The sequence below is a fragment of the Chiloscyllium punctatum genome, chromosome 6 (assembly GCF_047496795.1).
Source record: "Chiloscyllium punctatum isolate Juve2018m chromosome 6, sChiPun1.3, whole genome shotgun sequence".
Classification (NCBI taxonomy): domain Eukaryota; kingdom Metazoa; phylum Chordata; class Chondrichthyes; order Orectolobiformes; family Hemiscylliidae; genus Chiloscyllium; species Chiloscyllium punctatum.
This window is the reverse complement of record NC_092744.1, coordinates 14637749-14660712: the sequence shown is the minus strand read 5'-3', so window position 1 is coordinate 14660712 and position 22964 is coordinate 14637749. Positions and strand designations below refer to the sequence as shown.

Genomic DNA, 22964 nt, shown 5'->3' with positions numbered 1-22964 from the left:
TATATCTTTCCCCTCTCACCCTAAACCTATGCCCTCTAGTTCTGGACACCCCGGCCCCAGGGAAAAGACTTTTGTCTATTTATCTTATCCATGCCCCTCATAATTTTGTAAACCTCTATCAGGTCACCCCTCAACCTCCGACGCTCCAGGGAAAACAGCCCCAGCCTGTTCAACCTCTCCCTGTAGCTCAGATCCTCCAACCCAGGCAACATCCTTGTAAATCTTTTCTGAACCCTTTCAAGTTACACAACATCTTTCCGATAGGAAGGAGACCAGAATTGCACGCAATATTCCAACAGTGGCCGAACCAATGTCCTGTACAGCCTCAACAGTTCACTTGAGAATGTAACTTGTAAAAAAAGATTTGCGATTTACATATGAAAGAACTCAAACCAAAATGGTCATTCTAAAAGATGAGAGACTTAACAAACAATCCAGATCTTTTTCAATGTATACTTTTAGTTACATCCGAATGTAAACATTTGCTATAAATTCTGTGTCTTACAATCTTATTCTCCACAACCACCTGATGAAGGAGCAGTGCTCCAAAAGCTAGTGCTTCCAAATAAACCTGTTGGACTATAACCTGGTGTTGTGTAATTTTTAACTTAATTGGGATTGTCTGAGATGGTTGACCCAAGGAGATGATCTTGCATCTTGCCCCAAAACACAGTACAATGTGTTATAGGGGAAAGGTGACTATTGATCCACAATAGCCAATATGAGAAGTCACTCAAGTTATACTGACAACAAGTCATGCATATAATATTCACCAAATATTGTTAATTTATCCCATAGTCTCTGTGCTTTTCCCTGATTGTGACTGTGGTCTCTTTGTTAAAGTTTATTGATGATAAGATATCTGGAAGACTATTTGATTCTGGCATCTACTCATTGCCCAGTGTTGGACCGCCAACTATCCTGGCTTATAAACAAGAGTCCAAAGAGCAACCGATTGATTATAAAGCGATAAGACCAAAGGTAATTGTGGTTCCATTATTCAGCCCGTAGTAAGTTTTATACTTTAGGATTGTGAATCTCCCATGGCAGTCAAGACTCTATCAGATGAATGAAATATAAGAAAATAATTTTTTGGATGCAAAAGGAAGGGATACATTTTATAGCTTGCCTTTCATTCATCGAGTATGTCCCAAGGCACTTAACATCCAATTTGTCTCGTATGTAGTCACTGTTATAGAAAACACAGCAGCCAATGTACACACATCAACTTCCCTTAAACAGACTGCTCTTTTTAGTACTGTTATTAAGGGATAACCATTGACCCTGTACACCGGGAGAACTTGCTTGCTTATCTTCGCTCGTGCTTCAGTTGGGTAGTCTCTAACCTGAAGGCTGCGTGTTCAAACTCACTGTAGGAATTGGAGCACAAAACTCTAGGCTGATCCTCCAGTGCAGTACTTTTGTTATTCACTCACGGGATGTAGGCATCGGTGATTAGGCCAGCATTTGTTCCCCAATTGTAACTACCCAGAGGGCAATTAAGTTTCATTCCGATGGATCTGGAGTCATATGTAGGCCAGACCAGGTGAGGTTGGCAGATTTCCTTCCCGAAAGGACATCAGTGAACCAGGTGGGTTTTTCCTGACAATCGACCATGGTTTCATGGTCATCATTAGACTCTTAATTCCAGATTTTTCTTTCATTATTGAATTCAAATTCTACCATCTGCTATGGTGGAATTCAAACCCAGAACGTTAGCTGAGTTTCTGGATTAATAGTCTAGCGATAATACCACTGAACTATCACCTGCCCATTGCTGCATTGTTGGACTGTCTTCTAGATAAGACGTTAAATTAAAAAAATGTCTGTTGTTTTAGGTGGTGCTGCAAGATGACTCTTTCAAAGTAGAGTCAGGAAATCATCCTTGGTGTCCTGCCCAATTGTGTCCCTCAATCAACATCACAAATGAAACAGATGATCTGATTGTTACTGTATCATTGCTTATGGGAGTTTGGCTCTCATACTTCCAAACTTATAACAACTTGGATGTACATCATTAGCTGTTAAGCATTTCGGAATATCCTTAGATCATCACAGATGCTATATAAATGCAGGTCTCCTTTTTGAAATAGTGCAGTATATATTGCGTTCACCTACATCTGAGAGCACTCCCTCATTACTGTACTGCACTGGAGTGTCAGCCTGGATGTCATGCTCATTTTTCTTTGCAGAGATTGTGGTGAACCAGCCACAACCTTCTCACTCAGAGGTGAAAATGCTACAACGGAGCTATGACTGACATCTCTTCTATACCTTTCTGTAATATAGCATGCAAAAGGTAGAAGTGCTCCTGTTGACGCCCTTTGTGTATCCACTCCTTTTAAATGGTTTATTTGCATCACCATCAGATTTGGTAGTTGCTGCTCCTTTGACTGGGCTGCATCAAACACCATTACCCTCTTGCAGAGGATGCAACAGGTAACAAAGGATTCATGGGTGCTAACTTTAGATACCGATGGGGTATAACCAATGTGAGCATGAAGCTTCAAATACATCTTGCCTTATTGTGCTGGTGAAATTCTAACCTTTGCAGGATTAATATTGTGTTTCTGTTTCAACTCATTCGAAGATTGCTCCCAAAACCACTCGTTTTGCAAGTTCCCCACTCTTTTAGATTAGATCACTTACAGTGTGGAAACAGGCCCTTTGGCCCAACAAGTCCACTGAAGACCCATTCCCCTACATTTACCCCTTCACCTAACACTACGGGCAATTTAGCATGGCCAATTCACCTAACCTGCACATTTTTGGACTGTGGGAGGTAACCAGAGCAGCCGGAGGAAACTCATGCAGACACGGGGAGAATGTGCAAACTCCACACAGACAGTCACCTGAGGTGGGAATTGAACCCGGGTCTCTGGCACTGTGAGGTAGCAGTGCTAACCACTGTGCCACCGTGCCGCCCACCAAGTGCCTTTGGATTGTGCCAAAATCTGCCAAGACCCATTGCAATGAAACAATGTTTCACAAGATAATGTAGAGTTAAAATTGTGCTTTAAAATATGTTCCTTACTGTATTTAGAAGCGGGAAGCTAGTGTAGTGTAATACTTACAGTTGATTATCACAAAATTCTGCTAATCAGAAGTTGCCATCTGAGAGATACCTGATTTTAAATAACTGAATTCTCTCAGGCAAACAGGACAATTTGCTCGCTATATTAGTTTACCTTTTTTGGTAAGCAATTATTTTCAGAATAATTACATTTGCCTATTTTAGCTAAGTTCTCCTCTTCCACAAGACCAACTGCAATGAAACAATGTTTTCAAAGATAATGTAGAATTAAAAATGTACTTTAAAATATACTCCTTGCTGTATTTAAGAACAGGAATCTAGTGTCGTGTAATATTTACAATTGACCTTTGCAAAATTCTGTGAATTCAATTTGCCATCTGAGAGATACCTGATTTTAAATAACGAAACTGATTCTCTAAAATAAACAGGACAATTTGCTTGATTTATTTGTTTACATTTTTTTTTGGGAAATTTTAAAAGCAATTATTTTCAGGATAATTAAATATACCCATTTTAGCTAAGGTTACCTCTTCCACAAATAAAATTATTTTTGCCTGCCTTCCCAGAGGTCGGTGGTGTGTTACAGGTCACTCAGAGTGTGAGTTGCTGTCACATCATGTACTTTTACTTACATCGAGCTAAGGACAGTGATGGCTGAGATTCCAACAATCTTAGATCGACATGGATCTAGGGTTTTTTTGAGCCAGGGCCTTTGATAGGAGACCAGCAGATATTCCTGTCTGCCAGTCATACTGGCAGTCCTCTGTGCTGTTGGGACTCCCACGGGAAATTCCCAGTGAATCTTCTTTTAATATATTGGTGGTATGCTTCAAGTTGGACTGGACCAAATAAAGGAAATAGCCAGGGTACACAAAGTACCAAAGGCATCTCCATCCCTGGAACAGAGACAATGGATCATAAGTAACCTGAAAAACACCAATACCCAAGTGTAAAAAGAACAAATGAGGGAGGATTGTAATTCAGGATTCCTTTCCTCATTTCCCACAAAATCCTTGGATGTATTTAAACAGACCCTTATTTCTTTTAGTTTAACTTTATGGTCTCATTTCCTTTTACTTTGCATATTTTTCATCTCACTTCTGCCAAATCCAGGACACTCTTTTTGCACTCTGTGTGGAGTTTGCACATTCTCCCTGTGTCTGCGTGGGTTTCCTCCCACAGTCCAAAAATGTGCAGGTTAGCTGCATTGGCCATGCAAAATTGCCCATAGTGTCCAGGGATGTGCAGGCTAAGTGGGTTAGCCATGGGAAATGCAGGGGTAAGGGGTTGTGGGGCTGGGTGGGATGTTGTTCAGAGGGTCTCTGTGGACTTGATGGGCTGAAGGGCCTACTTCCACACTGTTTCTAATTCTAAGATGACTCCCCTGCAGGACTGTTAAACCACTGGTTCATTGCTACTTGAGTGTTAGCCCCCATTCCATGATGGACCAATCAATTTGATGGATGTGGTCTGGGAGGGAAACAATCTCAGAGAACACTGGAGAAACTCAGTGAGTCTGGCAGCATCTGTAGAGAGAGAAAGAGTTAACACTTCAAGTCCAGTCTGACTCCTCTCCAGAAATGAGGATAGAATTAAGTGTTAACTGTTTCTCTCTTCACAGATGCTGCCAGCCTTGCTGAGTTTCTTCAACATTCTGTGTGTTGAGTCCTGATTCTTTACCTCCTAACGTCTGGAAAGAGAGGACTGGGAAGAAGTAGTTATTCAATCTAGGAATACTGTCCTGGCCTAAAAGTAAGAGAGAATTGGAACATATGACATGGTAACAGCCCAAATGCCCCTCGAGCCTGTTCCATAAGTTCAACAGACCATGGCTGACCATCTACAATGTCTTTCCCTAGTGCCCATTCTCTGTCTTAGTCTCATTTGTAATATGTAGAGAAAATGAAATTTAACAAAAGAAGTGTACTATTATGTATATTCTGTATAACATCACATTGCTGTCTTCAATATAGGTAAAGAACACTTGGTTAAAAGATTTAAAGGAAATCAATGATTTTAAGGAGTACTGGCAGTGGAGCCGGAACAAATTAGTAAGTGTGATGTTTTCTGATGTTGATACTGAATGTAACTGTTTCACTATTGGCTCAGCTCTATATCAGGAAAGCAGTGACTCTATCAGTCCATTACAATAATGAATCATTACATTATATCCCAGCAATATATATATCATACATATCCCAGAACCAGTGTATCTAACTATGACCATAAGATGTAGGAGCAGAAGCAAGCTATTTGGCCCATCAATTCTGCTCCACCAATCAATCTGATCATCCTCAATTTTCCTGCCTTTTTGTCAATAGTGCCTATATGCTATTATCCTACTAACTCAGGACGGGGTCCTTAAGGGTTCCCATGTTGATGTTTTAAATCTGTGCATTTGTCAAGCTATTTGAAAATGCAAACAGTGCTTCCATTTCATAAGGGACATAGGGGTGTTAGTGTTAAGCATTAGGTATATTGTAAATAATGGTTTGTAGAAGCTGCTCTCACACTTCCCTGAGGCTAATAAATTAAATTAACATGGTACTGAGCTGGCAAGAGCATTATTTTGGGAAATTGTGCAATTGGGTTTGTGCTCATCACTCCTGTCCGAGATCCTCACCTTGGTCAAAGAGAGGTGTAAGCGGGAGATGATTCTAGCCTCACCTGCTCATTGGAAAGCTGACGGGGCTGAGTGTTAAAACACTAACCCACCCCACCCCATCCTGATAGGGAGGCTGGGCGTTAACTTTGCACCGACATGTCTGTTCTCATGGGCCCCCCATTCAAGGTTGCCAACTGCGATTCAGTGTCTTCCAGGAGGTTTTTCCAGGTTTTCCTGGAGGTTTTCACATGACCTCTCTCAGGTTCCAGCCAATAGTTGGCCAACCCATCCAGCCTTTTCATCCACTTGGAAAGCAAGAAGACTCATTACCCAACTGGAGGTTGCTTGACTGTCAGCCAAACAGTCTCCTTCTCCTTCCCCCGTTTTCTACTTTTTTTCTGTCTTGACAGGTAAAGAGAAGTAAAAAGGTAAAAACAATCCAGGTAAAGAGAAGTGTTCAAGGCAATGATGATGGAGAAATCAATCTTTGTTGTTTTGCCGATGATTTTTCCTGGCTGCACAGAGATTGATGCTCAATTCCTGGAGACTCCAGGCCAGTACTGAAGATTGCAAGCCTGCCCTCTGTTGGCTGCTCACAGAAATGGCAAAGGTCAGGCATTATACCAACCCCGATAACTTAATTAGACCAGGAGTGGGAGAATGCTAGCAGGCGGCAGGGCGTGAATGACACAACTAGAGAAACTAGAGAATGACAAACGTCTGGTAAAGTCTTTTTTATTCATTCATGGGATGGGGGCATCACTGGCTAGACCAGCATTTATTGCCCATCCCTAATTGCCCACAGGACAGTTAACCCTATTGCTGTGGGTCTGGAGTCACATGTAGCCCAGACCAGGTAAGGATGGCAGTTTCCTTCCCTAAAGGACATTAGAAGGGCGCTGTAGGGATTTGGATTGAAGTAAAAAAGCAGGCTGTCCTGCTTTGTTTCTGAGTTTATCAAAGCCCTTGTTTTACATCTTCGATGATAGGACTGAGTGCAATGTTAAGGTGGTGGGGCACTTAGTTAGACCCTCACATCAGTTTTCAAAGTCACACAGAGATACCACCAGGACAACTGGTTTGGGAATCGGGGACAGTACAATGATGTATTGTTGGGGAATCACCACTGAGAGTGGGGTTAGAGCTTGTGTTGTGGAAGCAGGGTGTAGAATGTGGAAAAGAGTCCCACTTTCCATCACCTCTCAACAATAAGCCTTGACCAAGTCACCTGCCAAATACCACCCCTTGCCCTTCCCTTCACTCCTGAACACTTCCACTCAGAAGTTGGAGATTCCAAAGTTTGTTGGAATGTCGTTGTGCATTACTGCAAGCTGTGGGGTCACATTCCAGACTATATGGATTCAGTTGGGGTTACGTTATTCTCTCTGCAATCTTTGTCCCCATTCTCAGACAGACCAACAGTTTAATGTGGTCAACATCTGAGATGCTCCTCTGTAGAGTAGAAGTGAGTCTATCTGAACTACAATACACCTCCTAGTGGCTGCACAAGGGTAAGCTCTGAATCCACTTGCTTCCTCATTCTGGGTCAAAATACAAAGAGCATTACATGCAAATGCAAAACACATCACTCCGATGACACTAACAGAAGCTGTTTCTTGTCTTCCAAACAGATGCAAGAAGAACATACTATGACTGAAGAACAGTTCAAGAGGAGCAACAAGCCAATGGTGAGCGCAGGACCCAGTGACGGAGGCACAGGGCGCAAAGTAAACCCAGCAAACACTGTCATCACCAAGGTTTCTTATTAAAGGCCTAACTGTATGAGATCAGGACAGGAATTATCATAGTAAGCTGGAACTAAAATAATTAAACTGTACACAACAACACGAAAGGAAGTCACGAGGGATATAAATAGTGTTGTGATGTAGTAACTACTGTTCATGTTTGAAATGGGTGTTATATTGTTCAATCCTCCCATGTTGAATAATGAAATCAAATTCTTAAGAGCTCCCATTATTTCCTTATTTCCCAAAGAATCCAGGAACATTGAAAATAGGAGCAGAGGGAGGCCACTCGGCCCTTCAAATCTCCTCCACCATTCAATATGATCTTGGCTGATCATCCAATTCAGTACCTTGTTCCCCCACACCCTCTTATCCCTTTAGCTCAACGAATTATACCAATCTCCTTCCTGAAAACGTTCAGTGTTTTGGCCTCAACTGCTTTCAGTGGCAGAGACTTTCACACTCAATGGAGGTGATGGAGTTTCTCCTCATCTCAGTCTAAAAGGCCTACCCCTTATCCTGAGAACGTATCCTTGGACGTATTCTGGCAGACCTTTGTTCTCCTTCAGCTGAGTTAAATCATCTCATTTCCTTTTCCATCTCACTTTTGCCAAATCGTGGATTACCTTTTCCTCAAATCTCTTCTCCATCAAATACTGAGTTGAGGAATCCTTGCCGATTTCATTGTATTCTCCAATCTCTCACTGTTGCCTCCTTTCATGGGTTCAATGTTTAGCAAATTCCTTTTTCCACCCTTACTGTAGAATGCTGTACTGAGCATTTCAATATTTTGTGATCATCCCAAAGGACCATTCGACTCTGGAGCAGAAGTGGGCCATTCAGAGCATTCAATGAGATCATGACTAACGTGATAATCCCCAACTCAACCTTATCCCCTTAACCCTGCATTCCCTTGGTAATTAAAAATCTATCTATCTTGGCCCTACTGCCCCAGCCTCAGCAGCACGCTGTGGCAAAAAAAAACACCGCCCTCTGATAATAGAAATTCCTTCTCATCTTTCGCCGAACTGGGAACCCCTTATTCTGTGATTATACTCTCTGGTCCAAGCCCCTTAAGGGAAAGCAACTTTTCCAGATCTACCCTGACAAGTCCCCTAAGCGGCTTGTGTCTCAATATGGTCACCTCTCATTCTTCAAAACTCTAATCAATAGAAGCTCAACCAATTCTACTTCTCCTCATAAAGAAATCGCTCCATACCCGGGATAGGCCTTCTCTGGGCTGTCTCCAATGTCTGTGTGTGTGTTTCCTTATAAAAAGGGACCAAAACTGGTCACAGTGTTTCAACTGTGGTCTGACTAGTGTCTTTTATAGTTTGAGCAAGACTTACCCATTTTATACTCCATTCCCTTTGAATTAACGGCCAACAGCGTATTTGCCTTCTCTACTACTTGTTGAACTTGGATGTCAGCTTTTTGTGATTTATGCACAAGTATCATATTGGACCTGGTGTTGAGAAATGAGCCAGGCCAGGTGGTAGAAGTTGCAGTGGGGGATTTCTTTGGGAACAGTGACCACAATTCTGTAAGTTTTAGAATACTCGTAGACAAAGATGAGAGTGGTCCTAAGGGAAGATTACTAAACTGGACCCAGGCCAGTTATATCAAAATTAGGCAGGAGCTGGGGAATGTGGATTGGACACAGCTATTTGAAGGGAAGTCCACATTTGATATTTGGGATGCTTTCAAAGATAGGTTAAAGATAGTACAGGATAGGCATGTCCCGTTGAAGGCAAAGGATAGGAAAGGCAAGATTTGTGAACCGTGGATGACAGGAGAAATTGTACGACTAGCCAAGAGAAAAAGGGAAGCGTACATAAGGTCTAGGCAGCACAGAATAGACGCTGGAGGAATATCAGAAGAGTAGGACAAATCTTAAACGAGGAATCAAGCGGGCTAAAAGGGGTCATGAAATAGCTCTAGCAAGCAGAATTAAGGAGAATCCCAAAGCCTTTTATTCGTATATAAGAAGCAAGAGGGTAACTAGATAAAGGATTGGTCCACTGAAGGGTAAGGAAGGAAGGCTGTGTGTCGAACCTGAGAGAATGGGTGAGATTCTGAATGATTACTTTGCATCAGTGTTCACTGAGGAGAGGGACATGATGAACGTTGAGATTAGAGTTGAAGTTTGATTACTCTGGATCACATTGACATAAGTAGGAAAGATGTGTTGGGTAGGCTAGAGGTTATTGGGGTGGACAAATCCCCAGGACCGGATGGGATCTATCCCAGGTTGCTGAGGGAGGAGAGAGAGGAAATAGCTGGGTCCCTGACAGATATCTTTGTGGCATCCTTAAACACAGGTGAGGTGCCGGAGGGCTGGAGGGTTGCTCATGTTGTGCCCCTGTCCAAGAAGGATAGTAGAGATACTTCGGGTAACTACAGACCAGTGAGCCTGATGTCAGTGGTGGGAAGGTTGCTGGAGAAGGTACTATGGGATATAATCTATTTATACTTAGGAAAGAATGGGCTTATCAGTGATAGGCAGCATGGTTCCACAGGGGTCAGTGTTGGGACCACTGTTGTTTGTAATATACATAAATGATCTAGAAGAGGGCACTGTTGGTACGATCAGCAAGTTTGCAGGTGACACAAAGATTGGTGGAGTAGCAGAAAGCAATTGGGACTGTCAAAGAATACAGGAGGATATAGATAGACTGGAGAGTTGGGCAGAGAAGTGGCAGATGGAGTTCAATCCAGACAAATGTGAGGTGATGCATTAGGCAAATCTAATTCTAGAGTGAATTATACAATGAACGGAAGAGCCTTGGGTAAAGTTGATGGGCAGAGAGATCTGGGAGTTCCAGTCCATTGTACCCTGAAGGTTGCTGCACAGGTGGATACAGTAGTCAAGAAGGCATAGGGTGTGCTTGCCTTCATCAGATGGCGTATAGAGTATAAGAGCTGGCAGGTCATGTTAAAATTGTACAGGACATTGGTTCAGCCACATTTAGAATACTGTGTACAGTTCTGGTCGCCACATTGCCAAAAGGATGTGGACACTTTGGAGACAGTGCAGAGAAGGTTTACGAGGATATTGTCTGGTATGGAAGGTGCTAGCTATGAAGACAGCTTGAGTAGGTTAGGTTTGTTTTCACTAGAAAAAAGGAGATTGGGGGGGACCTGATTGAGGTTTACGAAATCATGAAGGGTATAGACAGGGTGGATAGAAATAAGCTTTTTCCCAATGATTCAATAATGAGAGGTCACACTTCAAGGTGAGAGGTCATAGTTATAAGTTTAAGGGGGATATACACTACAAATACTTTACACCGAGGGTGGTGGGTGTCTGGAACGCGTTGCCAGCAGAAGTGGTAGAGGCAGGCACAGTAGATTCATTTAAGATGTGTCTGGACAGATGCATGAGTATGTGGGGAGCAGAGGGATACAGATGCTTAGGAATTGACCGACAGGTTTAGACAGTGGATTTGGATTGGCTCAGGCTTAAAGCACTGAAGGGCCTGTTCCTGGATTGTAAATTTTCTTTGTTCTTTGTTCTTTATCCAAAATCCCATTGTGCTGCATCAGTCTGCACTCTTTATCCCATCCCTTCTATTCCTTCTTTGCTTTCTTCACCTCCTAATTTTCTTTCCTCATTTCTCTGGTCTCCACTTTTTCTCCAGCCCAAATGGTTTCAAAATCAATTTTGATTTGAAACAGGAAATTCTCAAAGCAGCAATTTGAATTTTAGTTCAACTCTATTTTACCCCTTTCTTTTCTTCCTATCCCTTTACATCTGTGACGATGCTGCCCCTTTAACAAGGTTATGTTGTCCTTGGTACTTTTCAAGATGGGTCATAAGGGTAGAGGTGCTGAGTTGTCTAGAAATGGTTACTTTGAACAATAGCAGGGGAGTGGCCAGTTCTCCCAGTTCTGGTTTTTTTCTCTAGTCTGGTTTAATTTTAGCAGGCAGTGGGGGACCACGAGAAGCAGCTGCAGTGAAAAGAGGTTCCATGTTTCAACAGAAGTCTTGTCTGAACTTCCTCCCTGAAAACTTGCCTGCCTGAGAGAACCTGTGTTTGAATTTGTGTTTTGCCAAGGGCTGTGTTTATAGGATATTGCAGGGATTGGTACAGCTTTGTTAAGTTGCAATATTGCGTCCTATGGGTTACTTAATATGTTAAGTTATTCTAAATTCTGTTTTCCTTTGTTTGTGTTTCATCTGGAACGTTTAAATAAATTCTGTTTTGTTTAAAGCTGTGTGGTTTGACCAGCTGCATCACTCCTGGAATATCCACTGTACACCTACCTAAAAGAAAATAAAAAGTTAGGTTCTGGGTTACCTTCTTAAAGCATTTTGAGAATGTCTGGCCTGGTCCATAACTCACCCTTTCTTATTAAAAATCTATCCATTGACCCCTGGTGTCTGTACCTGCAGGGGGCAGAGTTTTAAATTTCCACTAGGTCTCTTATGCTGCAAAATGCCTCTTGATTCTTTCTCAGCACAGTAGGTAACAGGAAAACAGTGTGTTTTTGTTATTGTACATCTCTATCACTACTGATGCAAACATCTTCCTTCCCGTAGGTTGAGGATTCATATCTTTCAAAAGCTCCCAGTCACCTTGGGTGGAACCAGTTCAGAAAGTCTGTGGTAGGTACAGGATCCTAATGCAATGCAATGTCTCTCATCCAGCAAGAGCTGGACTAACGAATTAATTCATTGTGTAAATGTTTTAAAATTCAATTGTGGCATGTGCGTGTCATTGGCTGGGTCAGCATTTATTGCCCATCCCTAGTTGCCCTTGAGAAGGTGGTGATGAGCTGCCCTTTTGAACTGCTGCCATCCATATGCTGTGGCTCATCCTACAATGGCCGGAGGGAGGGAATTCCAGGATTCTGAACCAGTTACAGTGAAGGAACGGTGATATTTCCAAGTCAGGATGGTGAGTGGCTTGGAGCGGAACTTGCAGGTGCTGGTGCTCCCATGTATCTGCTGACATTGTCTTGCTGAGTGGATGTGGTCGTGGGTTTGAAAGGTGCTGTCTAAAGATCTTTGGTGAATTTCTGCAGTGCATCTTGTAGATAGTACACACTGCTGCTACTGAGTATTGGGGGTGGAGGGAGTGGATGCTTGTGGGTGTGGTGTCAATCAAGCAGGCTGTTTTGTCCTGTAGTGTCAAGTTTCTTTGTTGAGTGTTGTTGGGGCTGCACTCATCCAGGCAAGTATTCCAGCACACTCCTGACTCGTGCCTTGTAGCTGGTGGATGGGCTTTGGGAAGTTAGGAGGTGAGTTACCTGGCGCAGTATTCCTAGCCACTGACCTGCTCGTGTTTTGTGGTGAGTCCAGGTGAGTGTCTGGTCAATGTTAACCCCCAGGATGTTGATAGTGGGGGTTTCAGCGATGGTAACACATATATCTCATCATTGCAGAGGAAAACGCTGGTGTCACACATGTTAATCCTAAGACATCAATTAACTTCCCATCAAGGTATCTACTAATGGAAAAGCAAATGACTGTTGATGCTGGAAAACTCAAATAAAAAGACAAAATGTTTCAATTCCTCAAGGAGTCTGGCAGCATCTGTGGAGGGAGAAACAATGGATGAGATGTTACAAGAGGATAATTATTGGATTCAGAATGATTCAGTGGGCAGAGGCTCAGCAGATAGATTTCAACCCAGAGAGGTGCAAAGTGACTTTGGGAGCAAAACCATAGAAAGGCAGTATGTTATAAATGCTATTATTTTGAAACATGTAGATATTTGTTTGTGTACATACAAAAAAAAGTTAAAAGGCAAATCGCAGAAGTATTTGGGCTTATCAAAAGAAGAGGAGGTCTTATCACATCGTGCTCAATAGACCTGTATCTGAGCCAGAGGCTCCAAGTTCAAGTCCAATGCTGGGATTCAGTAATTCAAAGAAGGTGTGTTCATAATGTCGTCATAGAGGTCAAGTATTGTCAGTCCTTTCAATATACATTCGTGACAGGCTGTAAGAGTGAGAGAGAGATTGGAGCCTTTACCATCACTACCCATAGCTACAGGACTACCACAGTAAAGGTGTATGTTGCTACAACAACTCAGACTCCTTGGGTTGCTAGTTGGTTGGATGGTGAATGTAGATTTGATCAATACCAACAGGATGGCCTTTAGTATAGGCAAGGTCTTTTTCCTGGGTGGGGGAGTCCAGAACTAGAGGGCATAGGTTTAGGGTAAGAGGGGAAAAAAATTAAAAGGGACGTAAAGGGCAACTTTCTCAAACAGAGGGTGGTGCACCTATGGAATGAGCTGCTATAGAAAATGGTGGAGGCTGGTACAATTAGAACATTTAAAAGGCATCTGGATGGGCATATGAATAGGAAGGATTTAGAGGGATAGGCACCAAGTTCAGGCAAATGGGACTAGATTAGGTTAGAATATCTGGTTGGCCTGGACAGGTTGGACGAAGGGTCTGTTTCCTTGCTGTACATCTCTATGACTCTAGCCCCTGTCCCTGATAGGGTGGTTTAGGGACCTGCTTTATGGCCTTGCCCATAGTAGAGACTATTGTGATATTCCTGCCCATGGTGGAGATTATCATAATATGGATTGGACTGACCTTCAGACAGAGAACATGAGAAAGAGGTCATTCTCTTAAGTTTATAAATTACTGATTTGGCCTCAGCAGAATAATGGCAGATGATCCTGGGTCTCACACACCAGAAAATATATCAAACCTTTGGAAAAGATACAGAGGGGGGAGGTTTCCTGAGGTTTTTGCCAGGATGAAAGACTTCAGTTATGAGGACAGGTTGGAAAGATTTGGACTGTTCCCCTCTGAACAAAGATGGGTAAGAGCCAAGGTTTTCAAGACGATGAGAAGTTTTGAAGCACTTGGGGAAAAAAAACTTCCTTTTGCTGAGTGGGTGACTCAGAGATCTGAACTGAAAGAGCTGTTGTATTGTTGCATAGATTCCAGGCAGGCGGTGTTCATTTAAGATGATTAGATGATATCGCGACATGTGAGGTTCCAGTATGGAGATCTCGCTCCCATCTTCAGCAGTCACAGGAAAGTGTAGAGTCAGTCAACCAGCTGGCCATGAATGATGATGCAATCACTTAGTGTTCCCTTGACAACAGTAAGCATAGAACCAAGATGATGTGCATGTCCGAGATCTTACAGCAGTGTAAAGCGTTTATGTTGTTAATAAACTTCAAGCATCTGTCTCAACAAGAACTCAGTATTCCTGGCATATGTTATAAGGATAAACATATAGGGAATATTCAGACTGTTATCGTACAGGTAGTGGTATTTAACCCAAGGAACCATATCAGGAACTGACACACTAAATGAATGTATGTGAAGATCAGGAACCTGCAGGATTTCGGACAAAGAGTGTGGTTATAGCACCACGTGCAAAGGCTATTTTAAAAAGGCAGCTCAAGCACAACAGGCTACTTTTGGTGCCACAGGATTCGACAGTCCCTGTAATGAGACACGGCTTTGTTTTTACTTTTAATCTTCATGCTGCAGGTTCATGACAAGATAATAATGTATAGATACCACATTTCCAGGCAATGCTGATTTCAGAGCAAGTCACTTTGAGACGGCAGCCCAAGGTGATGTATCCTCCATCTTGCCCATACTCCCTCCTCTGTCTATAGGCTGATAACCAGTATACGTTTCTGAGGAAAACAGAGATTTTGCTATGATTGCTACATTGCTTTCTGATTTATTTAGAGTAACTAAGAAGAAACTGATAGTTGGTGACCTGAGAAATGGATTTAAAATCCAGTTATGATAAACTGGAGTGCATTTCCTGAAGGGAAGCAGATTTTAAAAGAAACCCAGGTTCGATTCCCACCCTCGGGCGACTGATAGTGTGGAGTTTGCACGTTCGCCCCGTGTCTGCATGGGTTTCCTCTGGGTGCTCCAGTTTCCTCCCACAGTCCAAAGCTGTGCAGGTCAGGTGAATTGGCCATGGGAAATGCAGGGTTACAGGGATAGGGGTGGTAGGGGGTGGGTCTGGATAAGATGCTATTCGGAGGGCTGGTGTGGACTCGATGGGCTGAATGACCTGCTTTCAAACAGTAGCAACTCTATAAAAAAGCACTTCCAAAAGAGAATTAGATTAATATTTAAAAATATGAAGGAGCAACATGGAAAGAACAGGGAGTGGGTCAGGCCGGATAATTCTTTCAGAGACATGCCATGGGAATGAGAGGCCAAATGAGTTCTTCCTCTTGCTCCTTCATTCTCAGACCAAGTCCAGGCACTGTATTGTACAAAGCAGCAGAGTTCCTCCCCATTACCCTCACACAGCTGTAGCTGCGTCAGCTACAGACTTCAGCATGCTGTGTACAAGTTAGAACTGACCACTGCGATTTCTTCTCTAGGTATCAGTCGGATTTGATTTGTGCCAATTTTGTGGCAAAAACTTGAAGCCCTTACCTACTCCCAAACAACTGGGAACAGAACCATTTGAAACTGTAAGTACATTCAGTCTTATGCTTTCCCTACTATTCATCTATTTCTGCGAGATCTTTTGTTGGTGATCTATCAAATGCAATAATTCAAGTTCAATGTTTCTTGCTGACTCTGAATCTATGTAACCATTCTTTATGTGTGACATTTTACATTGAATGTCATAAATCTAACTGATCCTGGTGCTAGTCCTAGTCATTTCCAAAAGTGACTTTGCCTTTTTAATTCACTCGTGGCCTCTGAACGTTCGGGTTGTAAGTTTGCTCACTGAGCTGGTAGGTTTATTCTCAGACATTTCGTCACCATGCTAGGTAACATCATCAGTGAGCCTCTGGTGAAGCGCTGGTGTTCTGTCCCACATCCTATTTGTGTGTCTTGGTCTGCTTAGGTGAGTGATATCATTTCCGGTTCTTTTTCTTAGAGGTTGGGAAATGGGATCCAAATCAACGTGTTTATTGATAAAGTTTCAGTTTCAATACCAGGCCTCTTGGAATTCCTGTGTGTGTCTCTGTTTAGCCCAGTCGAAGTGGTGTCCTTCTTCATCTGTGTAAGGATACCAGGAATAGATGAGGAGAAGGTGAAGACTGAAGAAGGTGAATTCCTGAAGAAGGGCTCATGCCTGAAACGTCGATTCTCCTGCTCCTTGGATGCTGCCTGACCTGCTGCGCTTTTCCAGCAACACATTTTCAGATGTTGTGGTTCTGTTCGCCGAGCTGGGAATTTGTCTTGCAAACGTTTCGTCCCCTGTCTAGGTGACATCCTCAGTGCTTGGGAGCCTCCTGTGAAGCACTTCTGTGATGTTTCCTCCGGCATTTATAGTGGCTGGGACACTGGGACTGGGACAACACTACCATTATAGGGCAAGCCAAACAGAGAACAGCCAGGGAATTCCTAGAGGCATGGCACTCATCCACAGACTCTATCAACAAACACATCGACCTGGACCCAATATACCGGCCACTACAGCGGACAGCTCGAACTGACAACCGGAAGCGGCAGAGACAGGCCACTATAAATGCCGGAGGAAACATCACAGAAGCGCTTCACAGGAGGCTCCCAAGCACTGAGGATGTCACCTAGACAGGGGACGAAACGTTTGCAAGACAAATTCCCAGCTCGGCGAACAGAACCACAACAATGAGCACCCGAGCTACAAATCTTCTCCCAAACTTTGAACATTTTCAGATACCATGTCTTTTGGTAGCTAGTTGGTGCTCATGTCTCCGGGTGGTTAGTTTCTTGCCAGTCTGTCCAATGTAGTGTTTGTGGCAGTCCTTGCAGGGTATTTCTGGCATTCAAACCGGAACTCCATCAATAAACACATTGATTTGGACCCCATTTACCAACCTCTGAGAAAAAGAACAGCAATTGATATCACCCACCTTAAGAGACCAAGACACATAAATCGAAAGTGGGACAGAACGCCAGCACTTCACTGATGATGTTACTTAGCACGGTGACTAAACATCTCAAAACAAACCTGCCAGTTCAGGGAGCAAACCTACAACCTGAACCTCAACCTGAGCTACAAGTCCTCTCAAAAATCGCAGCCTCTGAATGTCATTGGTGGTTTTTATAGCATACTCGGGAGGCAGTGGTGAGCCAGGTTCTTGAAGTATTGGTTGGTATAGATTCATCCACAGTGCCATTAGGACGGAATTCTGGATTTTGACCCAGCAACAGTGAATGAACATCATTATTGCTCCAAATCGGGTTGGAGGGGAATTTGCAGGTCATGGTGTTCCAATATCATTGGAAGGTACTGTCGAAGGAGCCTTGGGGAGTTGCTGTAAAGCATCTAGAAGACATTGCTGCCAATATGTGTCAGTGAGGAAGAGGCCACCTCCCAATTGCTTTCTCTTTTCATCTTCCATAACTTCCAGTTCATCTGAAATTCTGATCATTTGCCACTGGAATCAAGGCAGCATCGAGGTGATCACATTGAAGTGTACAAAATTCTGAAAGGGCTGGACGGGGTAATGTTTCCTGTGGCTGATAAGTCTAGAAACCAGGAGTCGCTGTCTCAAATTATGGGCCAGCTATTTGAGACCAAGAAGGCAAAAATGTTTGCTCAGAGCTCTCCCTCAGCTGCGGATGCCCATTTGTTGAGTATAATTAGGTAAAGGTGAAAAGGTTTTTGGCTATGAAGGAAATTAAGGAATATGATGATAGCCCATGAATATGGAATTGGGTTAGAACATTAGCCCTGATCTTATTGAATGGGCTACAGGTTTCAAATGATCCACTTCTGCTGCTGCTGCTCATGTTCTTTTATTTTATAATGCACTCTCCAGCATAATCCTTGCTATCTTAGTTTGCTTCCCGGACTCTCAGAGAACAAACTTTAAAAATTCTTGCCTTGGCATTTCAATATCCATCAAGATCTTGCATTTCCCTATCTCTGTTGTGTTATGAACTCTCCTAGATCTCTTGTGTGTCAGCATTTCCACTTTTCCAGACACCCCATACTTCAGAATTCCCTCCATTCTCCTCCTTACTTCTCAATTCTGTTTAAATTTGACAGAGCATCATCCACTCCCATTGCTCCCCACCCCGTCTCTCTCTTCAAGCTAGATCTTTTCTTCCTTATTCCAAAATTATTCAAATGGCACCATATTGTGGTGACAAATGAATGTTTTTTATTGTACTCTTACTGTAAAATATATGTGACAATAACATTTTTTTAAAATCCCCCTGCCTCGACTAACTGCTTAATCTATTGGGTTAAGCTTCAGGATAGACTGATGGCTTTATTCAGGCATCTCTCAGCATCTGTCTTCAGGGGAAATGTGAACATTGTCTTGGATGACACACATTCCTAAGGTTTATTTTCCTCGTTGATGCAGCCACACCTGTTGCCTCGTGACTCCTTTAAATAAAGCGACTTAGCTCTCGAAAGAAACTTGGGGAGCCCCATGTGTACACATCCACAGTTCTTCCACCCTGAGTCAGTTCTTCAGTTCTGCAGAAGGATGACAGGACTCGAAACGTTGACTCTGTTTCTCTCTCTGCCATTTCTTCAGCGATTTCTGCTTTTGTTTGTTTCAGATCTCCATCATCCTCAGTTCTTTGTTTCATAAACGTATTTAAATCTAGAAGTTGCTGGAAAAGCTCAGCAGGTCTGGCAGCATCTGTGGAGAGAAATCAGAGTTAACGTTTCTGAGGAAGGGTCACTCAACTCTGATTTCTCTCCATCGGTGCTGCCAGACCTGCTGAGCTTTTCCAGCAACTTCTGGTGTTGTTTCTGATTTACAGCATCCGCGTTTTTCCAGTTGTTATTTTAAGTCTTGTAATATTAACTAATATAGGTCACTAATATTAACTAAAATAGTTATATTATTACAGCTATTAAATATACTTTTTTAGGGCTAAAACAATCAAAGAGTATGGAGAGAAAGCAGCCAAAGGATATTGAGTCGAATGGCAGAATAGGTTCAAAGGGCTGAATGGCCTACTCCTGATCCTGTTTTCTACATTTCTTCATAAACCTTTGATAATGTGTTTCTTTTCTCTTGGCAGCTCTTCTGCTGTAAACAATATCGCGACTTGTTTGAGTTTCTCCTGAAAGAAGAGGATGAGATTCGTTTGAAAGTGGCTCAGCAAATGATTGATATCTCTCCTCACGTTCCCTTTGGCAGTGTACAGGAGAGAGAACAAGCCAAGGAAAAAGCAGCAATGAGGTAACTTACTTCCTGTAATTGTGTTTCAGTTTAGCTTCAAAGTTTAGCTTGAAACAAAGAACAATACAGCACAGGAGCAGACCCTACGGCCCTCCAAGCCCATACCGACACATTTTTCCTTTTCTTACTAAAACGGTCTTCACTTACAGGATCTGTATCCCTCTATTCCCTTCCTATTCACATATTCATCCAGATATTTCTTGAACGCTGCCATTGTGTCTGCTTCCACCACTTCCTCTGGCAGCACGTTCCAGGCACTCACCACCCTCTGTGTGAAAAGCTTGCCTCGCACATCTCTTTTAAATGCCCCCACCACCCACGCCTTGAACCTGTGTCCCCTATTAATTGACCCTCCACCCTGGGAAAAAGCCTCATACTTTCCACTCTCTCCATGCTGTTCACAATCTTATAAACTTCTATCAGGTCGCCCCTCAACCTCTTGTGTTCCAGTGAAAACAAACCTAGTCTATCCAATCTTTCTTCATAGCTAAAATCCCCCATACCAGGCAATATCCTGGTAAACCTTTTCTGTATCCTCTCTAAAGCATCTCCATCCTTCTGGTAGTGTGGTGACCAGAACTGTACACAATATTCCAGGCGTGGCCTAACTAAAGTTCGATAAAGCTGCAGCGTAACCTGCCTCTCCTTATACTCAATGTCCCTTCCAATGAAGGCAAACATGCCGTAGGCCTTTCCTAGTACCTTGTATACCTGCACTGCCACCTTCAGTGATCTCAATGATGGAAGAGCTCAACACCTCATTTCAAATGTTAAGGCTAAAGCTTTTGCAGCAGTCTTCAGCCAAGTAGATGATCCATCTCGACCTCCTCCAGTGGGGGCCAGCCTTATAGATACCAGTCTTCAGCCAATTTGATTCACTCCATATGATATCAAGACTGGACACTGCAAAGACTATGGGCCCTGACAACATTCCAGTGATTGTACTGAAGACTTGTACTCTAGAACTTGCTGCTCCCGTAGCCAAGCTGTCCCAGTACAGTGACAACACCAGCATCTTCCTGACAATGTGGAAAATTGCCCAACTATGTTCTGTACATAAAAAGGACAAATCCAACCCTGCCTATTACCACTCCATCAGTCTACTCTTGATTATTAGTAAAATGAGGAAGATATCATCAGCAGTGCTATCATGCAGCATCTGCTCAGCAATAACCTGCTCAGTGATGCCCAGTTTGGGTTCTGCCAGGGCCACTCAGTTCCTGACCACATTACCGCCTTGGTTCAAACATGAAGCTGAATTCCAGAGGGGAGGTGAGAGTGACAGCCCTTGATATCAAGGCTGCATTCGCCCAAGTGTGGCATCACAGAGTCCTGGCAAAACTGGAATCAATGGGTATCAGGGAGAAACTCTCTGATGGTTAGAGCCATACCTGACACAAAGAAGATGGTCATGGTTTTGGAGGTCAGTCGCCACAGCTCCAGGACATCTCTGCAGGAGTTCCTCAGGGTAGTGTCCTAGGCCCAACCATCTTCAACTACTTCATCAATGACTTTCCCTCCATCATTAGTCAGAAGTGGGGATGTTCACTAACGATTACCCAAAGTTCAGCACCATTCATGACTCCTCAGATACTGAAGTAGTCCATGTTCAAATGCAGCAAGATCTGGACAATATCCAGTCTTGGGTTGACAAGTGACAAGTAAGATTTGTGCCACACAAATGCCAGTCAATGACCATCACCAATAACAGACACTCTAACCACCGCCCTTGACATTCAGTTGTGTTACCATCACTGAATCCCCCACTATTAACATCCTGGGAGTTATCATTGATCAGAAACTCAACTGGACTCACCACATAAATGCAGTGGCTCCAAGAGCAGGTCAGAAGCTAGGAATTCTGCAGAGAATAACTCACCTCCTGACTCCCAAAAGCCTATTCAGTACCTACAAGGCACAAGTCAGGAGTGTGATGGAATACTCACCCTTGCCCGGATATGTGCAGCTCCAACAACACTCAAGAAGTTTGACACCATCCAAAAAAGTGAAGAAGGAGTTTGATATGCTTTCCTTTATTGGTCAGAGTATTGAGTACAGGAGTTGGGAGGTCATGTTGCGGCTGGACAGGACATTGGTTAGGCCACTGTTGGAATATTGCGTGCAATTCTGGTCTCCCTCCTTTCGGAAAGATGTTGTGAAATTTGAAAGGGTTCAGAAAAGATTTACAAGGATGTTGCCAGGGTTGGAGGATCTGAGCTACAGGGAGAGGCTGAACAGGCTGGGGCTGTTTTTCCTGCAGTGTCGGAGGCTGAGGGGTGATCTTATAGAGGTTTACAAAATTAAGAGGGGCATGGATAGGATAAATAGGGTCGGGGAGTCCAGACCTAGAGGGCATAGGTTTAGGGTGAGAGGGGAAAGATATAAAAGAGACCTAAGGGGCAACTTTTTCACACAGAGGGTGGTACGTGTATGGAATGAGCTGCCAGCGGAAGTGGTGGAAGCTGGTACAATTGCAACATTTAAGAGGCATTTGGATGGGTATATGAATAGGAAGGGTTCGGAGGGATATGGGTCGGGTGCTGGCAGGTGGGACTAGATTGGGTTGGGATATCTGGTCAACATGGATGGGTTGGACCGAAGGGTCTGTTTCCATGCTGTACATGTCTATGACTCTATGACCATCCAGGGCAAAGCAGCCCGCTTGATTGGTACCACATCCATATGCATCCACTCCCTCCACCCTGACACTCAGTAGCAGCAGTGTGTACTATCTACAAGATGCACTGCAGAGATTCACCAAACATCCTCAGACAGCACCTTCCAAACTGATGACCACTTCCATCTAGGCCAAGGGCAGCAGATATATGGGAACACCAGCACCTTCAAATTCCCCTCCAAGCCACTCACCATCCTGACTTGGAAATACATCGCTGTTCCTTCACTGTTGCTGAGTCAAAGTCCTGGAATTCCCTCCCTAGGGGCATTATGAGTCAATCCACAGCAGGTGGACTGCATTAGCTCGAAAAGGTAGTTCACCACCACTTTCTCAAGGGCAACTAGGAACGAGCAATAAATGTTGACCCAGCCAGCAATGCCCACATGCCACAAAATGAATGAATAAATAAATAGATAAATCTGTGTACCTGCATACCTAGATCCCTCTGCAGATTCCTTAGGGTTCTGTCATTCACTGTGTAATTTCCACCTGTACTTAACCTTCCAAAATGCATCACCTCACATTTATCTGGATTAAATTCCATCTGCCATTTTTCTGCCCCTGCCTCTAACTGATCTATATCCTGCTGTATCCTCTGACATTATTCCTCACAATTTTTCTATTGTCCACAGACCTACTAATTAGACCAGCTGTGTTCTCCTCCAAATCATTTATGTAGAAGCTATACTTCCTATTGTCAAAAAAGCATGAAATAGTTGTCTCATTATATGGATTGCCAGAGTCAATTGCTAGCAGATGACATTAGATGACTACTCAATCACAACTGTCCAATGAATTTGCA

At 43.2% G+C, this 22964-nt stretch overlaps 1 protein-coding gene across 2 annotated transcripts in view; it reads left to right on the top strand.

The window, feature by feature from the left end:
- LOC140478734 (glutamate-rich protein 6-like) overlaps nt 1-22964 on the top strand; it is a 92534-nt gene that overhangs the window by 50358 nt on the left and 19212 nt on the right. For both annotated transcript variants that reach the window (XM_072572048.1, XM_072572047.1), the window contains 6 exons: nt 844-981; nt 5008-5085; nt 7271-7327; nt 11928-11993; nt 15718-15810; nt 19325-19485. In XM_072572048.1, the coding sequence (XP_072428149.1) occupies nt 844-981; nt 5008-5085; nt 7271-7327; nt 11928-11993; nt 15718-15810; nt 19325-19485 (593 nt within the window). The remainder of the gene's footprint in view (nt 1-843; nt 982-5007; nt 5086-7270; nt 7328-11927; nt 11994-15717; nt 15811-19324; nt 19486-22964) is intronic.